Source organism: Varanus komodoensis, unplaced genomic scaffold (assembly GCF_004798865.1).
Source record: "Varanus komodoensis strain SLA01 unplaced genomic scaffold, ASM479886v1 scaffold3, whole genome shotgun sequence".
Classification (NCBI taxonomy): Eukaryota; Metazoa; Chordata; class Lepidosauria; order Squamata; family Varanidae; genus Varanus; species Varanus komodoensis.
The window spans coordinates 14,097,671-14,123,841 of NW_025335761.1; the positions used below are offsets into that span (position 1 = coordinate 14,097,671).

Sequence of the window (26,171 nt, forward strand, 5' to 3'; positions counted from 1 at the left end):
ATTCTTATCAAAATGATAAAGTAACTCCAGATTGGCGCCTCTTACTCATCCAGACCAGAGCAGGAGAACCAACAGAGAAGCCTCCCAGTCTGAATTTTCACTACAAGTCCATTTGGCTATGGGGCAGTATAGAAATTAAATGCATACATAAGGATCATTCCCTTGGGCTGATTTTATATTTGTCACTGTCTTTAAAATGTGATGATTTTGATCAATATTCCATGTTATTTTGCATCTAATATTATGATATTGCTAGATATTATGTGAAGAACAAAATAATAGTAATCATTAAAAATTTGCAAGTCATCTAAAGGTTTTTTATATCAAAGGAGCTGAGATTATCTTAATGCTTATACACAAGTCTGTGGTTCAGTCCCACCTGGACTACTGCACACTATTTTGGTCACCATACTTCAAAAATAACGTTTGAGAGTGGGAAAATGTACAGAAATTATCAAGGAGCTAAAGCAAGCTACCTGTGAGGAAAGATCACAACTAAGGATGTGTGAGGAATCCATCTGGGGGTGGGAATCCATCAAATTCCCTGGGCTCAGCTCCCTGGATTCCAGTCCAGTTTGGAGTAGTCCTGAGTCCAATTTCCTGGCAAGTGTGCCATGTATTCATGGGGCACTCAACAAGAATTGCACCGCACACATTGCACAAGCAGCACCCCTCTTCCACGCCTGGTGCTGTGTGCCAGACATGGAAGAAGGTTGATCACCAGGAAAGTCTCTGGGTGTGACTGCAGCACTCCCCTTCTGCATGCTGCAGCTGCTTTTTGGGCAGCTGCACCTGATAGGAAAAGTTGCCAATTACACAAGTTGGGGTCCACAAGCATTTGCAGATTGCCTCTTGGCTCGGCTTACTTTGCAGGACCTGGCTGAGCACAAGAGCAAGTCTGCAGTTAACAACATTTGGATTTCTAAGTTTAGGGTTAGAGGCGATCATACTTTGTAAGTCAAATCTCTACAATACTGCCTAAATAAGTGATCCATTGGCTCACTTTCAATTCAGCGAAGAACCTAAACTTATAAAACTTAACTGTTACTGACATTTTTCAGAAGACTTATTTCAATATTTTATTATTTTTATATGTGCATTTGTAGATGCCAGGTTTTGCCCTATCACATTCTTTTTCTTCTGTGTGTCACAAACAAAGATGAAAATGTGTTACATTTTGATGAGTCATGTGCAGTTCACATTTGATCTGACAGGTTTCTTGTAACTACCATATTCCTAATTTTCTGTGCCCACTGAGAAAATGGCAGCATAGGCAGGGCTTTCCAAGTCTGCATTTAGCTGTTGACAGCATGTCAAAAATAAACTGTTTATCAGAGGAGTAATAGACTTATTTCCAACACCTATTATATTGAATTATTTCTGGTTCCATGGGCATATTATGACCTGCGAGTTTCTATATATGCTTAGAAACTCGTTGCCAGAATTAATGGACATGTGCATGAATGTATTTCCACCACATGTAATTGACATTTCATATCTATACACAGCCTCTCCAACAAGACTTTTTAAAAAGGCTTTCCTGATGTATACCATCTACCCTTAGGTTTATCAGAATTATTTCATAGTGCTACACTTAATGTGATATTGGAAACTGCCTTCTGTGGTGCATTCCATTTCTCTCAGTCATTTTAGGCACTTCTTCAACTTTATCACATTACATTTTCATGTAACAGCATTTGCATAGATCCAGCCAACCAAACCACAGTTATCACTTTCTCCAAACTAGTACATATCTTATTTGTGCATTATGAAAGAATTGTATTTGTCTTCCCCACCCCAATGATTCTTCTTCAAATGAATGAAGTATTAATTGAATGCCTGCTTTTATTCAGAATGTAGCATTAGTTAACTGCTGCTGGATAATACTAGTTAACTCTTAATATAAGTTGGTAATACCAAAAATAATTTCTAAATAGACCTTTGTGAGATACCTCTGTATGAATTTGTGAGTAGTATTCTTAATACTGTTGTTGCTGACCATTTTCAACCACTATTCCCCCTCACTCCCTGCAAATAATACTTTCCCCCCATCTGGGTCCATTTTTCATGTTACTGATATGTATTAAAACTTTCCTTCTGATGGATGGTTCAGGCAAAATTCTATCTAGATGAGATCGAGGGACATACACTTCTTATATATGGACTAAAGCAAGTTTTTATGATGTATGGCTGTACACAGAAGCAAAGAGAAATATGGCTTACCTGTTTCTATCCCTAACTTCTTGAGCAGTGATATAGGCTTTCTTTCCATGGACGTGATTGATACAGGGGAACAGTGCTACAACAAAGGGATAAATTACCTCTCCTGGGAGAAAGGAGGCCATTATGGGTGAAGGACAAGGAACATTGCAAACTATCCAAAAGCTGTTCTTTTTATCACTTTTTCCCAGTAATTGCATATAATTTTCTATACACTTTTTTGTTTATGGACTACTTATGATAATTCTTAGAATTGCTTTATTAATGGGAAACTATAGGTCCATGCTTGATTACTTTTTAGAAGAGGAATACCCTGGCCACAACAGGATAGGTTGTCAGAAGTAAATTCCACCAGTGTTATGCTATCTATGCAATTCTGGCATATCCCAAAGTATTGTTTGGCCCATTAAATTCTGTTGAAGTCAAAAGGAAAAGTCTAATAAAACGTACTTAGACATACATTTGATTGTTCCACAGTTGATATCCTTGCTGAAATAATTAGCTTTGTCTCAACAGTGCTTCCAGTACTATTCTATGTACAGGTGGTTAGTGAAGCAATGTAGTTTAGGACCAAAATAGAATTAGCCCTAATCTTGCTTTTAAAAGGATGTTAAACATTCAGATATAAGGAAGGAAACATGTAGTCTTGCTTCAGCCTTTATGTGGAGAGAAAGGACTATTTGTCCCTTTAAAAAATAATGAGGTATAAATTCTAAGTTGCATTTCCAGATGTGGTGGGAAAAGTTTTGTATATCTTTGTCATGATAATGCAGTCAACCATATTGAATAAAAGTAAACCTCTGCATCCGGTTGGTTGTATTTTGAGATCTTTTCCAGAAAAAAACTAAACAAAATGACTTACATAAATAATCTGGTTAGTGGATAAACAAAACTCAATCTGAAACTCAAAATAGATGTTAACGGTCAATCCCTATTCACATGCCTGTAAGTTATTTTTTAAAATTTGTAAATATTTTGGACTGCCATTCAAGACAAAAATTACTTCTCAGGGAATATTAAAGAAATATAAATTCACTAAACTATTCAATAGTTTAGAAGAGAATTTATGATTTCTAGATTTTACTGATAAAATAACTATGAAGGGCAAGAAAGAAAAAGCAAAATTCTTACAGTTGTAGAACTATAATGATTTTGGAGAAGTCACAAGTTATCAGTGATTCAGAGGATGTGGCCATGGGAAAAAAATAGTGGGTTCAATTCAATTCTTGTGCAAGAGGAAGTCCATACAACAGGACCTCCCTGTCCTCCCCTCTTTGCATGTCCCAAGTTAGTTTCAGAGAATCCTCCTGGAACAGAGTCAGTGCAGGGTGAATGAGAAATCTATTTCTCCAACAGTTCCCTTCTACTGACAGAATGATACCACTGAATATGACACATATTTTGAAGTGATGGAAAAAGCTTTTGAATACTTTAAAGGCACACTCCTATGTGAGTTCAGACAGAAAAGGAATCTACAGCTCCCAGCATGCCCCAAATGCATATGGTGGGCATGACGTGAGCAGAGCTGGCTGGAGCCAGAGGTCAGATTAAATGGCCCGGGAGGCCCCTTCTAACTCACTCTGTTTGTATGTTTCTAACTGTCAAATAGTATGTATGTACAAAGATATATAAAAATTTAATATACTGCAGTTCACATAACTAAGTATTCCAAATATAGCATGTGGAACACTTTCATATAGAATTTGTCATATAGAGATGCCGAGGCATGTGGTGACAGCATATACAAGTTTCAAATAAATAAATAAAATATAGAATTTGTCAGGCTTCAAAATACATTTTTGTATATCTTTAAATTTTAGAAAATTGGTTTCAGGCAATACCAGAGTGGTTTCACTAGCCTGAATTTATAGTCACCTCTCCATTCAACTTGTGGCTCTTGTAAATTTCCATGAGGAATTCATAAGGAGAATTCATAGGTAATAGATGTGTATATTGTCTATGGAAATTTCTCTTCAAATTTTACAAGAAGCATTGCTGGATGAATACAGAAGTAACACATTCAACAGGTGGCATTGTATTGGTAATATCCAAGCTTTTCTTAGATGTTACTTGTTCAAGAAGTTGCCTCAAGTATCAACATACTGAAGTTTCAATGTTGCTAAGGTAATTGACATTAGTTGTATTCAAATGGCATATTTTAAACTAAAAGAACTTACCTGTAAGTAAGATTTTGTATTTCAGGAATAAAAGTTAAAGATATTTACTTATTCTTTCTACTTATTTTAGTGCTCATTGAAACAGAAAGCAGAACTTCGTTCCAAACTAAACTGTATCACTTTTGTCACAATGCTTTAGATATGAATAAAGACAAAAAATTGCACTAGTGCAACACCACAGTCTCTAGTTAATACAGTATTGAAGAATATCTTGCTCTTAGTAGTATTTATAGATCAGTTAGGAAAAAACAGCTCTTGTGTTACAGTTTCTGCTGTGCTTTGCTTATCCTGCTTCCTTCATTTTAGCTTAGCTAATCCATTATTCTTTCCTGTATCTTGGTCAACACTAGACCTATCTACTAATTTGAGTTTCTGCTGGTGGTTCCATATACTGCATGCTGCTATGGTAATGAACAATAAACTTTCCCACAAATCTTATAGCTTTTGGGTCAGCTTCCCTGATTCCTTTTGGAAAAAAAAATCACTACTCTTGTCAGTGGCAACATTATGTATTGATGTCAGTATTTTCTGTATTATATTAAATGTGAGTTGAAATGTTCTTCATAAAAGTTTTTTTATTTTGGGTTGGCTACCCTTCATCTCTGTGTAGTACTCATTTTACCTTGACTCTCTCGGTATTCAGTTGTACCTATTCTGTGCTAATTTTGTTATGTTCTATTAAAAGGTAAGTAATTTCTTGACCGTTTAAAAAGATTACAGTCACTTGTTCAGGAGTTTTCTCTTCTTTCTTGTTGTATAGTGGCTTTGGTGTAGTGCAGCTGGTTATGTCCCGTGCCCCCCCCACACACACACACAATTTTTTCATGTTTAGCATGGATATTTCATACTTCTTTTTAATGTTAGCCTAAAAAGTACTGATTTGACATAAAAGATAAAAGATGGATTTAAGACTATTTGTTGCAGTCACAGATTTCATGATTTTGAACTATCATAGTACATAGTTACATTATGAAGTATCACATATTCATCATTTTCTCTGCTTTAAGTGTTTTATTTTACTTATGGCTTAACACTCATTTTTCTGGAAAGTGTTATTCAACATTTACAATACAAACGTTAAAAGAGTATACCAGTTTAATTTTGAACAATGAAAACAGTTCTGCTTTTTTAATACTTTCTCATGAGCAATTCAGAGTAATGCTGGGTGCAATTCCATTTAGCCCAAGTTACATCTGCAAAGTTAAACTCTGAGCAAAGAGAAGGCAAACAGAAAACATTACGTCTAGAATTATAGTACAAAAGAGATGCGCATTTTACTATCTCAGGAGCAGCCTGTGGGTGAGACATAGACGAGCAACACAATCCCATGCACGTTTATTTGGGAGCAAGAGATTCCATATTAGAGATGTTTACTCCCAGGTAAGTGTGCATAGGATAGGTGTTCAACTTACTACAAATGGAGAATTATGTTCCACATATCTCTGCATAACAGTGCAAACACAAGAATGGAAATTAATCACACCTATTAGCGTCTCTACATACTCACTTCCCTTCAAACATTATTTATTAATTTATACACATATTTATGGGTCACCTATAACTGCCAAGGCCTTCCTTAAAATGAAATGGGCAACAGCCACACTTCAGCTCATACACCATTTTATTAATATATTAATCCAGTCTCACAGTTGCTTTAAATGTTTGGAGAAATAAAGCGGACAGTAGTGCAACTTTAGTTCCTTTAATTACAAAAATTAGAATACATGCTATTGGAATACATTATAAAGAAACAAAGACCAACATGGATCATTTCTTAAGTTATAGATGCATTGTTTATAGATGCAACTGGAGTTCAAATAGGAAACATTCACATCTAGATAGAGTGTGATTTTCATCCCATGCTGCTCTATATCATCACTGCTTTTATAATTTTCCGTAATAATTGGTTGTTAATGATTTGAGTGATAAACTGTAAATTCAAGCCTACAGTGAGTCCCTCCAGAACAGCCCACAGATTTGTCATTTAAGTACTTTGCATGCACAAAAGAAGATTACTCTTGAAGGCTGCTTTTGAAACCAGGTACCTAATTTTGCAGCTTCCTTTTCAACATCGGAGGAGTGTTAGTCTCTAACCTTTTTAAAATTAGATGAGTCATCCAAAAAGTCTTGGCTGTTATCTTTATTATAAATCTCTTGTTTTTGTCCGTGTGCTAGCTCCACTATAAATTGGAAGGGCTTAAAGATGAACTCAGGAGGAATAGAGACTACGACTCAAGAGTAACTATTACTGCTCAAAGGAGCTGTTTTCCATTCGCAAACTTTAGTTTGCGCTATGGTTTTTATCTTCTTCTGTTTCTCCTCATTGTTGCAGATTCGCTTTACTTCCATTTACTACTTTAGTACTGTCCTTAACATCTTACTGCTCTTACCTGTTACCAGTAAATCATTTTTCCACATAATCTCGCCTAGAATCTAGAGTTTAGATTGTCCCTGTGTTTGTGTTTTTGTTTCTGCACTTTTTCTCCTCTATGTGTTTTAAGTTCTTTACTTTTGCAAATCGCCTACTTACTGTTTTTCCACCTATGAAAAACAATCTCATTTCTTTTGCATACCACATCTTTGAAGTTTTCCTGCCCCAACCCTGCTCACACACATTATTTAACTTCCATTCACACACATGCACATGTGTGCGCACTCTGTCTCTCTCTCTCTCTCTCTCTCAGATACACGGGGGAGGAGGGGGGAGAGAGCACATTTACTGTGTTATCTTTTTGGTCCAGAATTATTTAGAGTAGAATCAAGAAAGTAATTTCCTTTTCTGTTGGATTTAATGCATAGATGAATAAACAATCTTTAGGTGAAGGGAAAGCAATTCTGGGCCAAAATGTGGTATCACTGATGTTTTATTTGAAGTATAATGATGTTTTTGTTTTTTTGGAGGGGGTTGTTTGGTTTTGCTTTTTAAAATGAAACTTGGGGTGGGGAAAGGGAACCATAAGCCTCTCTAAGTTGCAGCACTTCTAGCATACATTATTGATTTGCAATAGAAAGACCTGTGTTAATAATATAGATCCCAACTTCTTGTGTTGATGCATGTTCGGGGCAAGCTGCTGTGGAACAGAAGAAAGAGGTTTAAAAATGTAATATCTTTCCATGATTATTTGGTTCATACCTAAAAGGTGACTGTGTACCCAGAGGTAACTGCAGGGGCAACATTACAGATCTCCTGTTTATCCCCTCAGTAATCATATCAAATGTGATTCATTTACAGCTAAATCTACAAATAGCATTGGAAGATTAGACTTTCCCCCCTTACTTCCACACAAGAGCGTGGTAGATGTGTATAACATTAAGCATGGTAAGGAGAAAGAAAACACGGAGATTTTTTTCTGACTCATTAGTGAAACTCAGGATCATCCCATGGAACTGATTAGTGGGAGATTCAGAACTGATTCAATCTGTAATACATAGTTTAATAGTATAATTAAACTATGGACTTCACTAACAGGAGATGTTATGATTGCCACCCACTTGGATGACTTTAAAAGGGATTGGTCACATGCATGGAAGATAAGACTGTCAATAACTATGAGCTATGACAACTATGTCATACATCGAATATCAGAAGCAGCATGTCTCTCTATACCAGTTGCTGGTCAATATGAACAGAAAGGTGCTATTGTGCACATGTCCTGCTGGTGAACTTCCCATAGGCATCTAGTTTTCCAGGGCAGAAACAGAATGCTGGACTGGATGATCCAGCATGACTCTTCTTATGTTGTTAGAAGCAACAAATATTTTGAAAGGCAATCTGTACCATTAGCAGTACATATAATATTATGTTCCCTAATTCAGATGTTGGTACCTGTTGAAATGAACACACAGCTCTCTTCCATGGGTTGGGTAATTGTCTTACATATGCAAATATTTTAGCAATTGGCCCTGGAAGGGTAATCTAGCCAAACAGTTATGTCCATAATGTTGACTCTGCATTCATATCTAACTTGCACTCTTTCCCTCTAGCTGTATTACTGAAGAGTAAAAATGAAAAGTGTTTCTATTATATGCAGGATGCCATTTGAACTATATATCTAGTTCGATACCTTATCATTTTCATCTCAAATAAGTGCAATGTAATTATAATAATAATATATTTATTATTTCCCACCTTTTTTTCCTCTTGTGAGAAGCCCAAAGCAGCTTACATAGACTAATTATTCATAATAGTATAATATCAACTGCACTACTGTCAACAGTTTCACTGGAATTACACAAGCACAGAAAAAAGCAAATTTTCAAAAAAAACAAACAATTTTTCAAATACTATTTTTAGTGGTTGCCACTATATACGCATACACTGGTGTTCTTGTATTCTCTGCAGATTATCATAGTGCTGTTTCCTGAGCATTTATTCTACAAATAGAGCACTTGTATATATTCAAACAGCTAATGTATCAGATTAGGAAGACACTATAAACGTCTCTAGAATTATGTGTATGAGCTGTGACAAGTCTGAGGCTTGCACCCTACCCTTGCCTCTCATTTTTCTGTGCTTCAGAGGAGACTGGAACCACATGCTTTCACCTCTAAATTAACCAGATGTCTTATTATGTCCAAATTCAGGGAATTCTGGTGAGTTTTAATCTATTAGTGAAGAAACTAGGATCATAAACCACAGTATGTCCATATTTCATGTAGGATGGCACATAGGGTGGGAAGGAGAGAGAGATGGAGCAGGCAGAGAGAGAGAAAGCACAGTTTGCAATCCTGCAAATCACCTGCCACTGGATTTAGTTCCACTTACCCGTGTCCCTTACTCTGAATTAACTTTTCTTGTGGGTCAGAAGCCCTTCATAGGGGAAAAAAAAGTTTCCCATTCTTGGTTTAAACTAATCAAAGTTCTCCAAGCTCAGACATAATAGAAAATTCTGGTTAGTTCAGAAAACATTTTCAGCCTTTCCTTCTGGTCATAAACAAGGATTGAAGGGAAAAGAGGAATATACAAATCCAGGACATGCCAAGGGTAGAACCCTTAACATTATACACTTGTTTAACATGGCAATTGAGGTTGTATATGACCAAAGCAAGGTCCTTCTTCCATATGTACTGCCTAATTGCTCAAGGAGTGCCTAGTTGAAAACCATATTATAAATTAAGTAGGTACCATGTTTCTATTGGCTTTTTAAATGTAAAAGCCACATTAAGTGTAGCATTTCTTTAAAGCCGTATCAGGCACCTATAAAATATTAAATGTATTGTCTCCAACAAAAAGTGACTGATCAAAGTGCAAAACAAATTGCTAAAAGTGGCCAGAATTTCTTCATAGCATTTTTGCCTTACTTTTGCTATCCTGGATCATACTTTTGCTAAAGCATATTTTCTGCAGTATGTTGAGATTTATGTACTCTTTTGTGATTTGAAGTAAAATACAAGAACTAGATTCAATTACCTTTTTCTCACCATTTTGTTTCAGTGAAGTAAAATTTTAAAAGTCTAGCATTCTAATTGAATATGCATCTTTAAATCATTAATCTTAAAATGTTAACCAAAAATTGTTTTATAGTCTGGTTTATGTTTAGTGTTTTTATTTGATTGAAACTGTCAATCAACAAACACATCAGTTAAATACATGTCATGTTGCAGATATAACTGGTTAAAAAAAAGAAAGAAAGAAAGAAAAAACGGAATATAGCCTCTATCTCCAGCTCCCAGGAGCTTGCCCATTCAATTTCCATAGTCACTAATGCCTATTTGATCTGCCTCATCAGTTTTATGCTTCTCTCTACAGGTCCAATCCAGGTGCAGTAGTAAGGAGAACATCCTCAGAGCCAGTAAGTATTATATTCTACTATGTTTATTAGTAAATGATAATTCTCAAATTTATTATATTTTTATTATAACCATTCTAAGGTTCTGTGCAAGCACAAGAAAAGCACAGAATGTGATACAGAACTGAAAGTGTCAGTTTTACTTTCAAAGTAATATTTTACACTTCGTATGGCTGCAGAATATGCTTGAAAATGAATACAAATTCCAGAGATTTGGGGAAACAAAAGTAATACATGGTTTTCGATGGCTTGCGCACTTCTAGACTTCCATTGACTAGGAAAAAGAAAAGGAAATGGACATCATTGCCTTCCATTAGTGGGAGGTACAATTACCTCTTCCCAAATGGAAGCACCCATTGGACATTGCCAAAACATAAATAAGAGAAGCATTAGCTGTACTGCATCTTCAGCAATTGGCCAATCCCTTGGACTGCAAGACAATCAAACCAGTCAATCCTAGAGGAGATCAACCCTGACTGCTGTTTAGAAGGCCAAATACTGAAGATGAAACTCAAATACTTTGGCCACCTAATGAGAAGGAAGGACTCACTGGAGAAGAACCTAATGCTGGGAACAATTGACGGCAGAAGAAGAAGGGGACGGCAGAGAATGAGGTGTCTAGATGGAGTCACTGAAGCGGTGTGAGCTTACGTGGACTCCGGGGGGGGGGGGTGGAGGACAAGAAGGCCTGGAGGAGTGTTGTCCAAGGGGTCGCGATGGGTGAGACACAACTTTGTGACTAGCAACAATAACAACAAAAGTTAAGATTTTGTCAGAAAATACATTGTAACATCTAGTATATTCAAAAATTTTGTTGAATTAGATGTAACCTGACATTCAAGAATGCCATCAGTTAGGCAAAATGGACTGTTTCAGTTATTTCATTCTTGCCTAAGGGCCTGTAAATAATGTTTATTTACCAATAATAAATAGTTGTATACATAGTTTGTATGTCAGTGCAGTTGTTCACTCTCACTCAATACTTCCAAAACTCTAAAGCCATGAAAGCAGAAGGATCAAACCTGCCAATCAGCCATAGCTGGCCATTTATAATTAACATGGAAAGCAGAAAATGGCAGAAAGCTATCATCAGGATTTACCAGCTGATCCAAAGTAAAAATTAGTCTGTCCAAGTCTAGTAAATAAAGATTTTCCTGTCAATCTTTAACTCCACATTTCCCCATAGAGATAATTTTGCATGAAAATATGAGGCACAACTCCGTAGCTGCTGTAACTGTAATAGCATCCTATCCGTTTTGGTGTGCCAAAAGCCCAATCTAATCCAGTTGGGAAGAAGATCCCAACATGAAGATTCTAGAACTGAGAAAAAAAATCTAATATGAATGGGAAAGACTGGAATCTAGTAAAACTCAAATCCATCCTCTTTAATTGAAAGTTGTATCATTCCAAGTATATTTGTGGCAGAGTGGAACCCTATAAAGGTTATGAAACAAAACATTAAGCTTCTGAAAGTACTTGCCCAGAAAAAAATAAATATGTAAGTGAAACATTAACAATTTTCCTCTGACAAAGTCCTAAACCATAACATTAATTCTCAGTTTGAAGTTGGCTCGTTTTAGTAAAACCTTTATGAAGAATACTGTTTATAATGCTGAACTGTAGTTAGAAGAAATGTTTACCAGGGAAAGCTGATGAATCCATTGGTAAAACTGTAGTTTACTGATACATCCAAATGCATTGGTTGTCTGCCACCAATCCAAAAACTGTCTTTGAGAGGGTAAGGAAAGACTGGACAGAATAGGAAATGCAGGGATGCAAGAACACTCTTCCTCCCTTCCTCTTACATGCTTTAGAGATATACAAAGTCAGTGCTGAAAGGTATGTGCTGCACATCAGCCTTAGAGCAAGCCTGAAACCAGACACTTTACAGTGCTGAACTTGGCAGATGCAGATCATTTCAAACTTCTCTTTCACTCTCTCAATAATTTAATCACATTAAAATAAGTATGAGGTACTCATCAGTCATTCTGTCTGCTTCTCTGTTTTTTTGTGTTTGCTGTGCGATGTGGGTGTGATGTTTTGGTTTCTGTTTTAATACTTTTTGCTGTGTTCATATTTTTATTCATTTGATTTTTATTTGTATTTTATTATTCTTATAAATTTATTATAAAATAAAATGTTTTATTGTTATTTTAACTGCCTTTACTATACAACCAGTTTGTGTACTTTGAGTGTCATTTGCACTCATTCCCTAGAAGTAGCAATCCCATGAAACAATCAGTGACATTTGTTTTCTTATATCTTTGTAGGAAAAAACAATACAAACTTTTTATTTTTAAAAACATGAAAGCAAATAATTCAGGCTTGGAATTTCCATGACAAAATTCTCGTTGATTCTTCTTGATCTTTATTTGACATGAACATTGTTTACCTCATCCTGCTCCTCTAGCTAGCATATAACATTTCCTAGGTCAGTCCTCTAAACAAAAACCTAAATTACTGTTGCATCCGTTTTATGGGATTCTCACAGTAGTGTTTCATTATGCATCCTAGTATCTAGTTTGAAATGTGATTACTTGGTGTTCCCTAGTTTGTTTGTTTGTTTGTTTGTTTTATATACCACCCAATAATAAATCTTTCTGGGCAGCTTACAACAGTTCCAAACAGGACCATAATACAAGAGAAACAATCATATTTTTTCTGTGATACAAAAATTAAAAACAGTATAAACACTCTAAAACTGTGTGTTTTATAACATTGTCCTGATTAGAACACCAGACATGGACCACATCCAGCCATTAGATAACTTGTATTTTTAAATGCCTCAGCACAGAGGGATGTCTTAACCTGGCACCAAAAGATAACACCAGGCAGGAGGCAGCAGGGAATATTATTCCATAGTTGAGGGCAGGACTTCCCTCCAAGCCTCCCTTATAGATGACACTTGGGGGAAGCCCCCGATTTTAATCATAGTGTACAGATAGATTGCAACTAAGAGAAGCATTCTATCAAGCATAATGATTATGCTTTTTGTACAAGGGCAGCAGCTCCAGAACCTTTAGAGGTCAGATAGTTTTGAAATGGCAGAAAAAAAAATGAGTGAAGAATGAAGAGAAATATACCCTCATCATAGCAGGAAGAAGACGGTTACCAACTTATACTGCAGGAACTGACACAATTAATCCACAAGAAGCACCTGGACTGAGAATCTGGTGGCATTCAGGGGGGCGGGCTGGGTGGCACTGCCTGCCTGAATGTGTAATGGGTAGGCCCAGCCTACCTTGTTGTTACTATTTTGCAGTCTCCATACATTTCGGAAACCACAGCCCTGAGCAGGGCTGCCATGGATAGGATATTTTGGAGAGCATTCATAGGGTTGCTGTGAATTGGAGACCATATGATGGCATATAACAACTCCGTATTTTTAATTCATGTTTAATTCACAGAAAACTTTATGTACTCCATTTATAAAATGGGTAAATATTTCTCATCTGTCTTCTAAATTTACCCATTTTACAAATGCCTTATTGACTGATAATATGCTATATAAGCAGATGCTGAAATAACAATTCTGTTAATATTTTACCAAAAGAAATGATGCATTAAAGAATTAATAACAAATTTGGCAACAGCAGCAAAATGGATAATAGTAAAGAATTGGAAGGAGAAATGAGATCTCCAGTTAACTGAAGAGTATAAAGAAATTTGGAATGTAGATGTTAATGATAAGTTGACATGTGGGATTAAGGTGAAAAAAGGGTTGATAAATAAGAATGATTTTAATGACATATGAAGTTCATTTACTGAGCATGTATTAATAAAAGGGAAAGGTATGAAACCTGCAGATGATCCGATACAATTGAATGCAATGCAGTGGAAAGAGGTATTCCTGAAAGAGCAGAAATTTAGAAGAAGTAAGCAAGACGAAAGAAATGAAGGAATAAATACTGTGTAACCATGGTCCTGGTGGAGAGGTGCACTAGGGTTTTGTGTGTTGTGTTTTTTTCCTTTTTATTCTTTATGATGCATTTTATATTTATATTGTTGTAATAGTTTAAATAATAAAGAATAAAAAGGTGATATGCTATATATACACACGTCATGGGGGGATGGGGTAGTCTGTGGATGGGACTGTGTACCTGAATCATTGTGTACATATTATATTATGATACATTGATAGCTTTAGGATCATATCATCTTTGGAAGCATAGTCTATTCTGGTGTTAGAATTATACCTGATTGAAATGAAGAACTAACATAGCAGAGTCACATCTACCTGAGTTCCTGTTTATTCTGTGATTCCAGTGTCGTTAAGTATTCCGTGATTCCAGTGAGGTTAAATATTTACCAACTGTATCCTTTCACTTGCACTGGTCTTTGAGATTCATTTCGGATTCTTTGAACTAGACAATATAAATACAAAGCAGATACGAGATACTGTCCTTCTACCACAATCCCAAGAGTCAATTGTTTATTATTTTATGTTATAAGATTTTCCCAAGGAAGGAGCAAACAAGCAAAATGACCACTATTAGTGCATCTAGTTTATAGATGCTTGGTTGTCATGTGCTGTGAAATTGTCTCCAACTTATGGCAACCCTATGAATGCATACCCTCCAAAATGCCTTGTCTTTGACAGGCTACCTCAGCTTGTAGAGACTTATAAACATTATTGATTTAAATTTTTTAAAACTCCCATATATCCTGAAGTGCCTGATCCTGCCTAATCTTGAAGCTAAGCAAGTTTGGGTCTGCTTGACATTTGGATGGGTGATTTAAATGGTGCGAACTGCCCAGAATGGATGGGATAAAAATATCCAAATAAATAAACAATAAAATAAATAGGAATGTATAGTAGTAGTAGTGTAATTTTAAATTATCAAAGATTTTATAGATTTTTAATTCTGTGAAATCTTTTAAAAAAATTTTAAAAATTAACATGTATGAATCATTTTGTCTGCTTGTTTTTTGGAGTACTGTATTATGTGCATTGCCTGCATAACTGAATCTTTCATTAGGGTTGTTGGGAAAAAAACAAAAAGGAGTTCTCGTTCTTGAAATGACAGCTTTTTCTTCAACATATCCTTTCCTTTCAAGAACACAAAGAATTATTTTAGGCAGTTGACTTAAATTTGTTAGCAGATGCTGTTCCAAAAGCCCACAAGGCTGAAGAAGAAAATCTGTCATACTTACTACCAACATTCCCCTTGATAGTGATTACACACTACATATTTTTAAGCATCTATGTCTTCTTGACTTTGAATTTCAGAATTTTCAGTCACTTTTCAGAGAGGGGATGGACAGTTTTTCCAAAGCTAATGCATTGCCTTTGGCAAAATATTTTAATAGAGCACTTAACTGTTTCTTAAAAGCAGTTTTTCACAAACACTGGTGCTGCAGTCTGATCGCCACAGGGCTTTATCCAGGGTTGTGCTTAGGGGGATGCTACTGGGATTAGAAAAAGTGAACATGATGGCAGTTTTTTTCAACTCGCTCTTTTCCCTGCAGCCCCCCACCCCACCTCCCATGCTGTTCTGGAGAATTACAAGACCTTTTAGAAAAGCATGAAATCTGAAGAGGGATTCAAATAAAAATGTTGCCCTTCTCCTTTCCTCCACTGGGATACATCCACCAAAAGTTTGCTCCCTCCACAAACAGAAGGAGCTCTTTTGTTCAGAGAGAACCAAGTCTGGATCAAACCCATTTTACCAAGTAAATCCTCTGTCTGATCTAAGGTTTGAAAAGGGAACGGTTCTTGATCTTCTGAACCAATCATTGTAGAATATGTGAACAGTGTTAGTCATATAAACTATGTTAAGCATACTAGGATGGATCCAGAGGAGCACTCCTTGGAGCTCTGCTGTTGCTGGAGCAAGCAGTGAGATGGCAACTTCAATTGATTCCTCCATCAGCTTTCTGTGTCTTCTGAAAGGCTGTTCCAAAGGGTTGGGGTACCCTCTGGAAGAGCATTGAAAGTTGCATGGAAAGTTGCAGGGAAAATAAAGAATCAGCAAATATCACTTCCCCACTCCTTTTCTCCAGTAGGAAACCTCTGCTGGATTACAAATCCCTTTGTGACCAGAAGGTACCCTTCCTTTTATAGAGAGCATATCTGGATCCAGCCAAATATCGTAACATAAGGATAGACTTAATGAATAGATAATTTTAGCAGCCATATGCTTACGTGAATCTCAGATTTGTTCAGTCAGTTGAGAAGTAAGTCTGACACTGAAGCAAGTTACTTGCAGAGGTGAGGGGATAGGAGAGAGATGAGTAACATCTTTTTCTTCTGACCATAGTTAAGATTATAACAATTGTCATGATTCGAAAAATAAATAATGTTTATGTAAGAGCTGAGGTTAAACACAAGCAGTTCATACCCAGCACAGTCAGAAATATAAAATAATGACAGTGTTCATGACACATGTAGAGGATCATGAATTATTGATTCAAAATGACAGCCTCAAATTAACAACTATTTTTGCTTCAGCCAGGGTCTATTTTTAATTATTTATCTATCTACCAATTTATTTATTTAATGGCTGGGATTAAGTTGCTCTTGAAATGCAACTGCATATTGGTACTTCAGAATGTGGCATTTCATTGTATTTGAACAGTTTTGAAAATATTCAGAGATTCAGGGCTGCCTTTTAAGATATCATTCTCAGTTTTCTAGGATAATACAATACCATTTAGAATGTATGCTTTACAGATATTTGGTCTCATTTGCCTTATAAATCCATAAATGGTTCCTGGTGAGCAATAAAGTCAATTGATTTTTCAGTAGGGTAGCAGTTTTAACATAGCTTAAACATTTCAGTTCTGCTAATTGCATGCTTTATTTCCAGTTTTGTCTACATTTTTCTTTAATGTGGCACATTTTTACTCAACAAACCCAAACTGGTGTTTGCTGTACTTTTGGCAAGATTTGCTGTATATTTGGCAAGCAGTTGTTATTGGGTGAAAACTTACCTGTGTATTATCTTTCTGGGGATAAAACTGAACATTTTCTAATTTTCCTATTTTTCTTCTGCAGGTCATAGTGCCGTAGATATTACAAAAGTAGCAAGAAGACACCGTATGTCTCCATTTCCATTAACATCTATGGACAAAGCCTTCATCACAGTGCTAGAGATGACCCCAGTTCTTGGAACAGAAATAATCAATTATCGAGGTATTTTAGATTACATCAAGCATCCAGAAAGGAAGAATGGAAAGATTTTATTTCCATATCATTTTTAAAATTATGCAAATCTCTTTAGAGAGTTCAATGTGTCTCACAAGCACTATCTCTGTAATCCTGTTGGAGTAGATATGCTACTATTGCGTATGGGAGTGCTAAATCAGAAATAATGTGTTTTCCAGCTGGGAATGTAAATTTATATTTCATCTGTGGAATTCCTTCAATGTTCAGCCTCCTACACTTGAAGGAGTAACTATTAGGTTCATGTCATAAAGGCAAAAATTTGAAAGATGCATGAGAGCTTTGAGACTGTGCTCGTCAGTATCTTCGTGAGCCAAGTCATAAATAGCCAATATCTGATGCTTGCAGTGAGGGATAATGGATTCAAATGAGTTCAGATTTCTGTGACTCCAATCTGCCAGTTCTGCAGTAGAACGACATTATCTTACTCATGCAGACTCTGTGGACTTTTTTCACTTTTTTGGAAGAGGGGAGACATAATTTGGACTAATTCTCATTAGTGCTAATCTGGATTAGTGCATTAGCACAATTTCTTGTTAACACTAATTCTTATTAACAGTTTGCAGTTTCTGCAAGTACACATTAGCACTAATACAAATTAGTACAATCACAACAAAACTCTGATTTTTTAAAAAATGATTCTGTCAATGAGTAGATGGTGGAAAAAAGATACCTGGCAATCAGTGAAATACAGATAGAACAGATTTAACAACATCCATACATCACTACTTGGAGTGCACTTTAGGGAACCAGAGCAAGGCCTTTGAGTAGGAATAAGTTACAATCTGGGACAACAAAAATGTCTGTTCTGAAAGTGAGAAGCAAGGGAAAGTTCAGGTATGAAGCCACATCAGTATGGGGTCTACTTTGAACAAGCTAAGTCTATAGCCATACAGTTAAATCAGAGACAGGAGTGTGAAAGGATGAAGATCAAGACTCAGGTGCAAAGAGTATGTAAACTTGAATGGGTGCAGTGGAATGAAAAGCAGCAAGACGTAGATACAGGAACAAAGTTCAGGAAGATTGTGGTATCACCAGTGTTTGAACTGAAAACCAAGCAAGGAGAGAACTTTAAGTTATACTGAAAATATTTATATCCAGCAAAGGAATATGAAGTGATAAATTGCCTTCTTCAGGCTTGGAGTCCTGCTAGTTAGTAGTATTGTTGCTTCCTCTTCTCGAACAGTCAGAGTTTAGCAGTATTATACTTAATTGGCATTAAGCAGTCCAGTAATTTAGTATTTAGGGCCGAATGCCTTTATGTTGACTTCAACAGGTTTTTATGGATGAAGAATATAGATATTGCTCTGTAGCAGACTGAAAAAAGACTCTTCTCCTTCTATCCTTTTCAGAATCTTGCATACTTCTTATGTGCTGCAACTATGCTACATAATGGTTGGGAGAAAGTGATAATGTACCACCAGTACTGGTGGGTTCAGGGCCAAGATCAGGCTGGAGTGAAATAGTACTTTTTACGTTGATCTTATGAGATGCTTTACTCTGTATCACTTCCAAGTGACTTGTATTTCATGTAATGTCTGCCAATCTATAAAGGTTAAATTATAGTGATACTATTGTGCAGTTACTGGACATTATTATTGTCAGAGGCAGCTGCCTTGCTTCTTACTGAAACCAAGTCCCTGAGTTTTAAATAATTAACTTTTACTACACAAAAAAGATAAAAGTGAGTCAGTCTTGCATCAGCCTGGGCAGTAGTTCATTTACACGATAGCTGTATAAGAGTCAAGCCATGTTAGCACTGGAAGGAACTAGCTTCTATAACTAAAGAGGCCCATGGATAGAAAGTAGATACCAAATTAATGGGAAATGGTTATAGCCTTGCAATTCAACTTTACTGCTCTATCCAACCCCTGCTAACAGGACAGTTCCTTTACTGAGGAAGTCTCTTGGGCAGCAAATCAGTTGGACTAGCAAAGCAACCCACTTTGCTCCTGCCTCCCTACAACCCTAACCTCTAGCCCATCCTCCCTTTCTTCCTCCTTTTGTTTTCACATTTTCCCAGTTTCAGAATGGCTTGCAAGGCTATCAAAAACATTCCCGCTTAACTCTAGCCACTATGGCCTTGAAGTTTCAGCCAGCTTCTCCCAGTCCTTATCTGAGTCAGAATCCAATCCCACATCTATATGAAGCACCTATGTGGAGGTTTTGGGCTCAACCCTTCTAATTATGAAGCTCAAGAGTATGTGAAAGATGTGTCTTAGAAGTTCTGTGAAACAATAAATAGTAGAGTTTATATTATGAAAAATAAGTGAAATTATGTAGATGTGCTTCATTTTCATAATGCACAGAAGAGACTATCTGTCCAAATTTTCAACAGGCTTCAGTTAGATAATAAACTGGGAATTACAATAATTGTGAAGATAAGGTTTGCTGTAAAACCGTTGATGCTGTTTGTACAGCATTCCAAGGAGATTGCACAGGATGGTACACATTTGTTCCAAAGTAAGCCAACGGACGAGAGAGATTTGTACTTGCAGTTTATTCCAGAGTTGTACAAAGAGCACAATCAAGGTAGCAAGCAGAGACCAGAAACAGAGTCTCAAGATGCTAGAGGGAGAGAGTTTGTTTGTTTGTTTGTTTGTTTGTTTGTTTATCTATTTAAAACTTTTCTATACCATCCCATACTTAGATGTCTTGGGAGGGTTTACAGCAAATTAATTCTAAAAAGGGAAATTACTTTGAATAATATTGAATTGAATAATATTGAATAATATTTCAATGTTATTTTTACACATTGTCTCCAACAAGTTTATAGGTAGATTTAGCCAGGCTTTTATTCAGGAGTTTGCAGGAGAGACCCATGTGCCCAGCTGCAACTTTGGTGTGCAATGTGGCTCTCCACTGGTGAGGGAAGCCTTGCCATTGCACCAGACGTTGCTTGTGCTGCTGCTGTTATGTGCCTTCAAGTCATCTCTGACTTGTAGCAGCCCTGAGAATGAAAGCCCTTCAGAATGTCCTATCCATGACATCCCTACTTAGGCATTCTAAATTCAAAGCTGTGTCTTCTTTTATAGAGTCAATCCAGTTCATGTTTGGTCTTCCTTTTCTTCTTCTGTCTTCAACTTTCCCCAACATGATTGGCTTCTCCAAGGAGTCTTGCCTTCTCATGATGTGTCCAAAGTACGAGAGCCTCAGTTTTTGCTTCTAGGGAAAGCTCTGGCTTAATTTGATCGAGGTCTTTCTGTCAATCCAGAGTATTCACAAAGCTCTCCCCCAGCACCATGTTTTGAACACATCAATTTTCTTGCTTGTGCTAATGCAATATAATTTACATTAGTTGTGGTGTTGAATAAAATATTGCCCAGAATTTAGGTTTTCTTAGAACATTTTTTTTTTCTTTTCTACAGCAAAAGAGAAAGAGTGGTAGTGGTGGTGGTGGTGTTTTCCCAACAGACACAATAGACACAGCCTTGATCATGAGTTCTCTTTCTGGCATTTTCTAGCTACCAGTCTTGTCATAAGACTGGTAGCTAGAAATAATAATAAGTAATACATAATAATAATAATAATAATAATAATAAGTATTGTCATAAGACTACTTTCTATAGTGTGAAAAGCTTGATCTATTGTCCTATCTGTTGTTCTTATACATCATTTCTAGAATAACTTTTATTATGCATGTTTGAATTTTCTGAGAAACATTTTCTGAGAGATATTTCCCAACTCAGTGCAGAGCAACATTTGTAAATGAGAAAGTAAAAAAATAATTCATGCTGAAATCTATAAATGCCTAGGTATGTATATTGATCCAGTTGCTGTAAATGTATGCATGTTAACCATCCATATGAGTTCATAATAAATAAAAGATTAACCAGTAGTCTCAACCAGAAAAACATCCAGATGTTATACACACAAAAACACAAGTCTGCCTTCACTTTTGCTTTAGAAAAGTTTCCATAATGGATCATTATAGATAAGTCAATACAAACATTTCTTCATATTTGGTGAAAGGAGGTATATGTCATTAAAACTGCTTCCAGAACAACTAAGAAAAAGAATTAAAATAGGCGATTCAAAATGTACAACAATAAAATAGTAATCTTAACCCCCTTCAATCACCTTCAGCAGGGGTTAAGAATGGGCCAAAAGTGCTCTTCTGGTGGGACAGCAAGTCTCTTCAGGAGGCCCTTACTGTGTGTGCAGAAAGCTACATGGTGTGAGAGCACAACTGGTGGAACTCCTGCTGGCGGTAGGATCCTAGCTGAATGCTGTGGAGGCATGTTGAGAGGAGCCTCAGATCCACCTGGATCCAAATTCCCCTTGCTCCCCTGATACATTGCTAAAACAGGTCTGTAAACTACACTGGCCTTAAGCTCGCATAATTAAAGTCTCTCTCATGGTTTCAATGAGATGGATTGACTCCATAACATTGGCTTCAGTGGGTGGTAAAAGTTAGAAAAGAGGAGTATCATGTTTTTAAAAAATGCAAAAATAGCCCTCTTCATCTGGCTACAGCTGAGACCTGGGAGATGAAATTCAAGATTGACTTGTTTGGAGGTAGTTAAAAAATTATCTACGATAAAGCCATTAATCAACAATTGTTGCTTCTTGTTGTTGCTAGTCATGAAGTCATGTCCAGCCCATCACAACCCCATGGACAACATTCCTCCAGGCCTTCCTGTCCTCCACCATCCCCCAGAGTCTACTTCAGTTCACGCCGACTGCTTCAGTGACTCCATCTAGCCACCTCATCCTCTGCCGTCTCCTTCTTCTTTTGCCGTCAATTGTTCCCAGCATTAGGCTCTTCTCCAGTGAGTCCTTCCTGCTCATTAGGTGGCCAAAGTATTTGAGTTTCATCTTCAGTATTTGGCCTTCTAAACAGCAGTCAGGGTTGATCTCCTCTAGGACTGACTGGTTTGATCGTCTTGCAGTCCAAGGGACTTATATGAGTCTTCTCCAGCACCACAATTCAAAGGCCTCCATTCTTCGGCACTCAGCCTTCCTTATGGTCCAACTTTCACAGCCATACATTGCAGCTGCTAAAACCATGGCCTTGAATGTATGCACTTTTGTCAGCAGGGTGATGTCTCTGCTTTTTAGTATGCTGTCTAGATTTGCCATAGCTTTCCTCCAAAGGAGCAAGTGTCTTTTAATTTCTTGGCTGCAGTCCCCATCTGCAAAGATCATGGAGCCCAGGAAAATAAAATCTGTCACTACCTCCATTTCTTCCCCATCTATTTGCCAGGAAGTGATAGGACCAGATGCCATGATCTTACGAGCATTGTTTTCCTAATGTTGAGTTTCAAGCCAACTTTTGCGCTCTCCTCCTTCACCCACATCAAGAGGCTCTTTAATTCCTCTTCACTTTCTTTCATTAGAGTGGTATCATCTGCATATCTGAGGTTGTTGATATTTCTCCCAGCAGTCTTAATTCCAACTGGTGATTCATCTAGCCCCACCTTTCTCATGATGTGCTCTGCATATAAGTTAAATAGGCAGGGCGACAGTATACAACCTTGCTGAACTCCTTTCTCAATTTTGAACCAATCAGTGGTTCCGTATCCAGTTCTCACTGTTGCTTCTTGACCCGCATATAGGTTTCTCAAGAGACAAATAAGATGGTCTGGTACTCCCATCTCTTTAAGAACTTCCCACTTTATTGTGATCCACACAATCAAAGGCTTTAGCATAGTCAATGAAGCAGAAGTAGATGTTTTTCTGGAACTTCTAGCTTTCTCCATGATCCAGCGTATGTTGACAATTTGATCTCTAGTTCCTCTCCCTCTTCGAAATCCTGCCTGTACTTCTGGTAGTTCTCGGTCCACATAATGCTGAAGCCTGCTTGTAGGATTTTGAGCATCACTTTGCTAGCATGTGAAATGAGTGCAATGGTGTGGTAGTTTGAACATCCTTTGGCATTGCCCTTCTTTGGGGTCGGAATGTAAACTGACCTTTTCCAATCCTGTGGCCACTGTTGAGTTTTCCAAATTTGCTGGCATATTGAGTGTAACACTTTTACTGCATTTTCTTTTAAGATTTTGAATAGCTCAGCTGGAATACTGTCTCCTCCACTAGCTTTGTTGTTGCTCAGACTTCCTAAGGCCCATTTGACTTCACATTCCAGAATGTCTGGCTCGAGTTCAGTGACCACCCCATCGTGGTTATCAGGGACGTTAGTGCCAATAATAAAAGAGCATGACCAGTATTAAAATAAGACTTACTGCCTCATTCATGAAAGCAAATAAACTGGTATTCTAAGGAAGACCATCTCAGAGATCAGCACCACTACCAAAAAGGCCCTGCCTGCATTGTACCTGCCTAACTTCTCAGGACAAGGGCACTAGAGCAGTTTTTTAAATGCACATTTTATGTTTTAGTCAATGGGGAGAACTGCATGCTTTTGAAAAATATGTACGGAAATACTCACTTTTCTCATTTAAATATGCCAGAAAACAAAAACAGGAGCAAACCAAAAAGAATCTTTGGCCCAGAAGATAAAATGGGTCACAGATTGTTACTGCCCTCCTCTTTGGCACTCTCCTTCCTCCAAATTGTTCAGTGTTATAAATGGAAAGAGCAAGTGCCATGACTAAGCAGAATGACTCTAGCAGAAAAGTTATATCCAGCTTATTAGAAGTGCCCCTTCTGACATGCAGAGAGAAGAAACTATTGAGATCCCTTTGTTACATTATGCAAGATTTGTGAAGATATGTAGCAAATGTTTTTCATGATGGCTTCAGCACAATAAAACCTGCTGCTCAGGGAAGCTTTCCCGAGTGCACGCTTCCTCAGTTTTTGAAAGCATTACAAATAAGAATTTTTCTGGGGTATTTAATGTAATATCTCCAACAATAATATGATTTTTAAAACTATTTGGTATTTTCTTATTTTCTAGTATTTATACTGTGATTGTCCATAGCATTATCCTGAGAGTATTCAAATTAGGTGGACATGAAATCTGATAAGATGTTTTCAGTGGAAGTCATGATGGCTATTTTAAAGAGTTAGTGGAACAATTTTACGAGTGGGTAGTTTTCCGAATGTGGGTCAGAAAGGAAAAAGAAATTGAGGAATGTAGAACAAGAAAAGGACAGGATTTTAAGTGGGGTTTTTTTAACTTCAAAATTTTGAAAAAATGCCTTTTATTGTTGTGAGAATAAATGGCTTTCATTACATTGGATGGATAAAATATAGAGTGGATTCTTATATACTACCATGAGCTTCTTAACAGGAGAGTGTAATTAAGAAAGAGAGATCAGTGTATTGCACTTCAGTTAATTGACCTTACTCCTAATATTGTACATTTAATTCAGTGTCTCCACATTAATTATAATAAAAGTTGATATCTGTGTGAATCACATATTCTGTCTTAGTTTTAGGCTGAGTTCTTCCAATCACTTCCTGATTTTGAGCTTCTTTTATGAGAAATATTATGCAAGTGTGAAGTTATCTTTCAAAACCTTCTGTAGTCTGACCTGACTATCAACTTTTCATATTCTTTCTCTCTCTCCTGTATTAGATGGCATGGGCAGAGTCCTTGCCCAAGATGTTTATGCAAAAGACAACCTACCACCATTCCCAGCTTCAGTAAAAGATGGCTATGCTGTCAGAGGTAAATGCCAACAGTTTTGACCATGAGGTGACATTTTAAAAGTTGTTTATGTATACTATATGGAACAGCAGGTCCAGTTGTGCCCAAAGCCAGCAGCAAATTAGTCACTGTTGTAATAACATTGTTTCAAGCTTGTTAATATTTGTTATTAATAACTCTGTAAAGATGCAATCTTTCAGGGGTTCCCACAAGTTCCCAAATTCACTCATCCAGTGTAGAACAAGAGGAGCAGTGGAGGTGATTGTTGCCTTCCTGCTCTGCATTTTTGCTAGACAATTTTTTGAAGAGGGAGGGGAGGAGGCTGAACAATATCAGGATACCTTGTGGCTTGGCCACTCCAGTCTCTTCCCTTTCCTGTCCCACCAGAATGTCCTCTACACCTTCTCTCCAAGGTTGTTTTCTTGACCTTGAACAGCAGCCAGTGCAATTCTCTGTGGCAAGGCCAGAATGCTGTCTCCAACCATGGAGCTCAAAATCCGGACTATCCTATGGTTCCTCAGACAATGACCAGGGACCACAGGATAATTCACTAAAACTATACTTATTTGAGATTTGCAAGCTCTATTGCTCTTATTTGTCTGTTGAGGGATTTATGATTTTGGAACTAAAGGGGAGGCAAACATCCTGCTTCTCCTATTCTGTAAATAATGCATATTTTTGCATGACTGAAATATATATAACTTTCAGTTATATTGATGTGTATAGGATGCTGCAAATAAATTTGTTTTAGTTTTAATTTCTTAGTACGACGTATTACAATCCTTCTGTTGTCCTTCTATTGTTATGTTTGCTGTCTTGCTGCTAACCATAAGGATGTCAAAGTATAAATGTTATGAAAGATGTGGCTGCTAGAGCTGTTAGTTTAGGCAAATGTTCTTCAGATTCGAAACTATTTTAGTGCAGAAAGCACCAACAGAAGAGAAATAAGTTGTATCAGTGTACACCAAAAAAGTTTTCTCTTAATTGTTTTTGAGTGTGACCAGGGTACAGACTCTACTCTGGAATTCTTTCAAAGTTTAGTAACAAAAAGAGAACCACAAATCCACTTTTTCTTGTTGTGCCATATGATTTCAAGTATCTCAGAAACATGTAGATTTAGAACCAGAGTTGAAACCATTTACCAGCCAGATATGCTGAAGCAGACTGCAGTAGAAGAGACAAACAGAAAATTTGTGTTGGTAGTAACCAACTTGAGGGTTATACATGTTTTGTGTTGTTTTGTTTGACTTAATCCAAGTAAATACACA

The 26,171-nt window shown here is 36.9% G+C and overlaps 1 protein-coding gene across 17 annotated transcripts in view; it reads left to right on the top strand.

Moving 5' to 3' along the window:
- Positions 1–26,171, top strand: part of GPHN (gephyrin) — a 375,414-nt gene that overhangs the window by 306,949 nt on the left and 42,294 nt on the right. For all 17 annotated transcript variants that reach the window (XM_044436487.1, XM_044436489.1, XM_044436472.1 and 14 more), the window contains 3 exons: positions 10,147–10,189; positions 17,184–17,321; positions 24,832–24,924. In XM_044436487.1, coding sequence (XP_044292422.1) covers positions 10,147–10,189; positions 17,184–17,321; positions 24,832–24,924 — 274 coding nt within the window. The remainder of the gene's footprint in view (positions 1–10,146; positions 10,190–17,183; positions 17,322–24,831; positions 24,925–26,171) is intronic.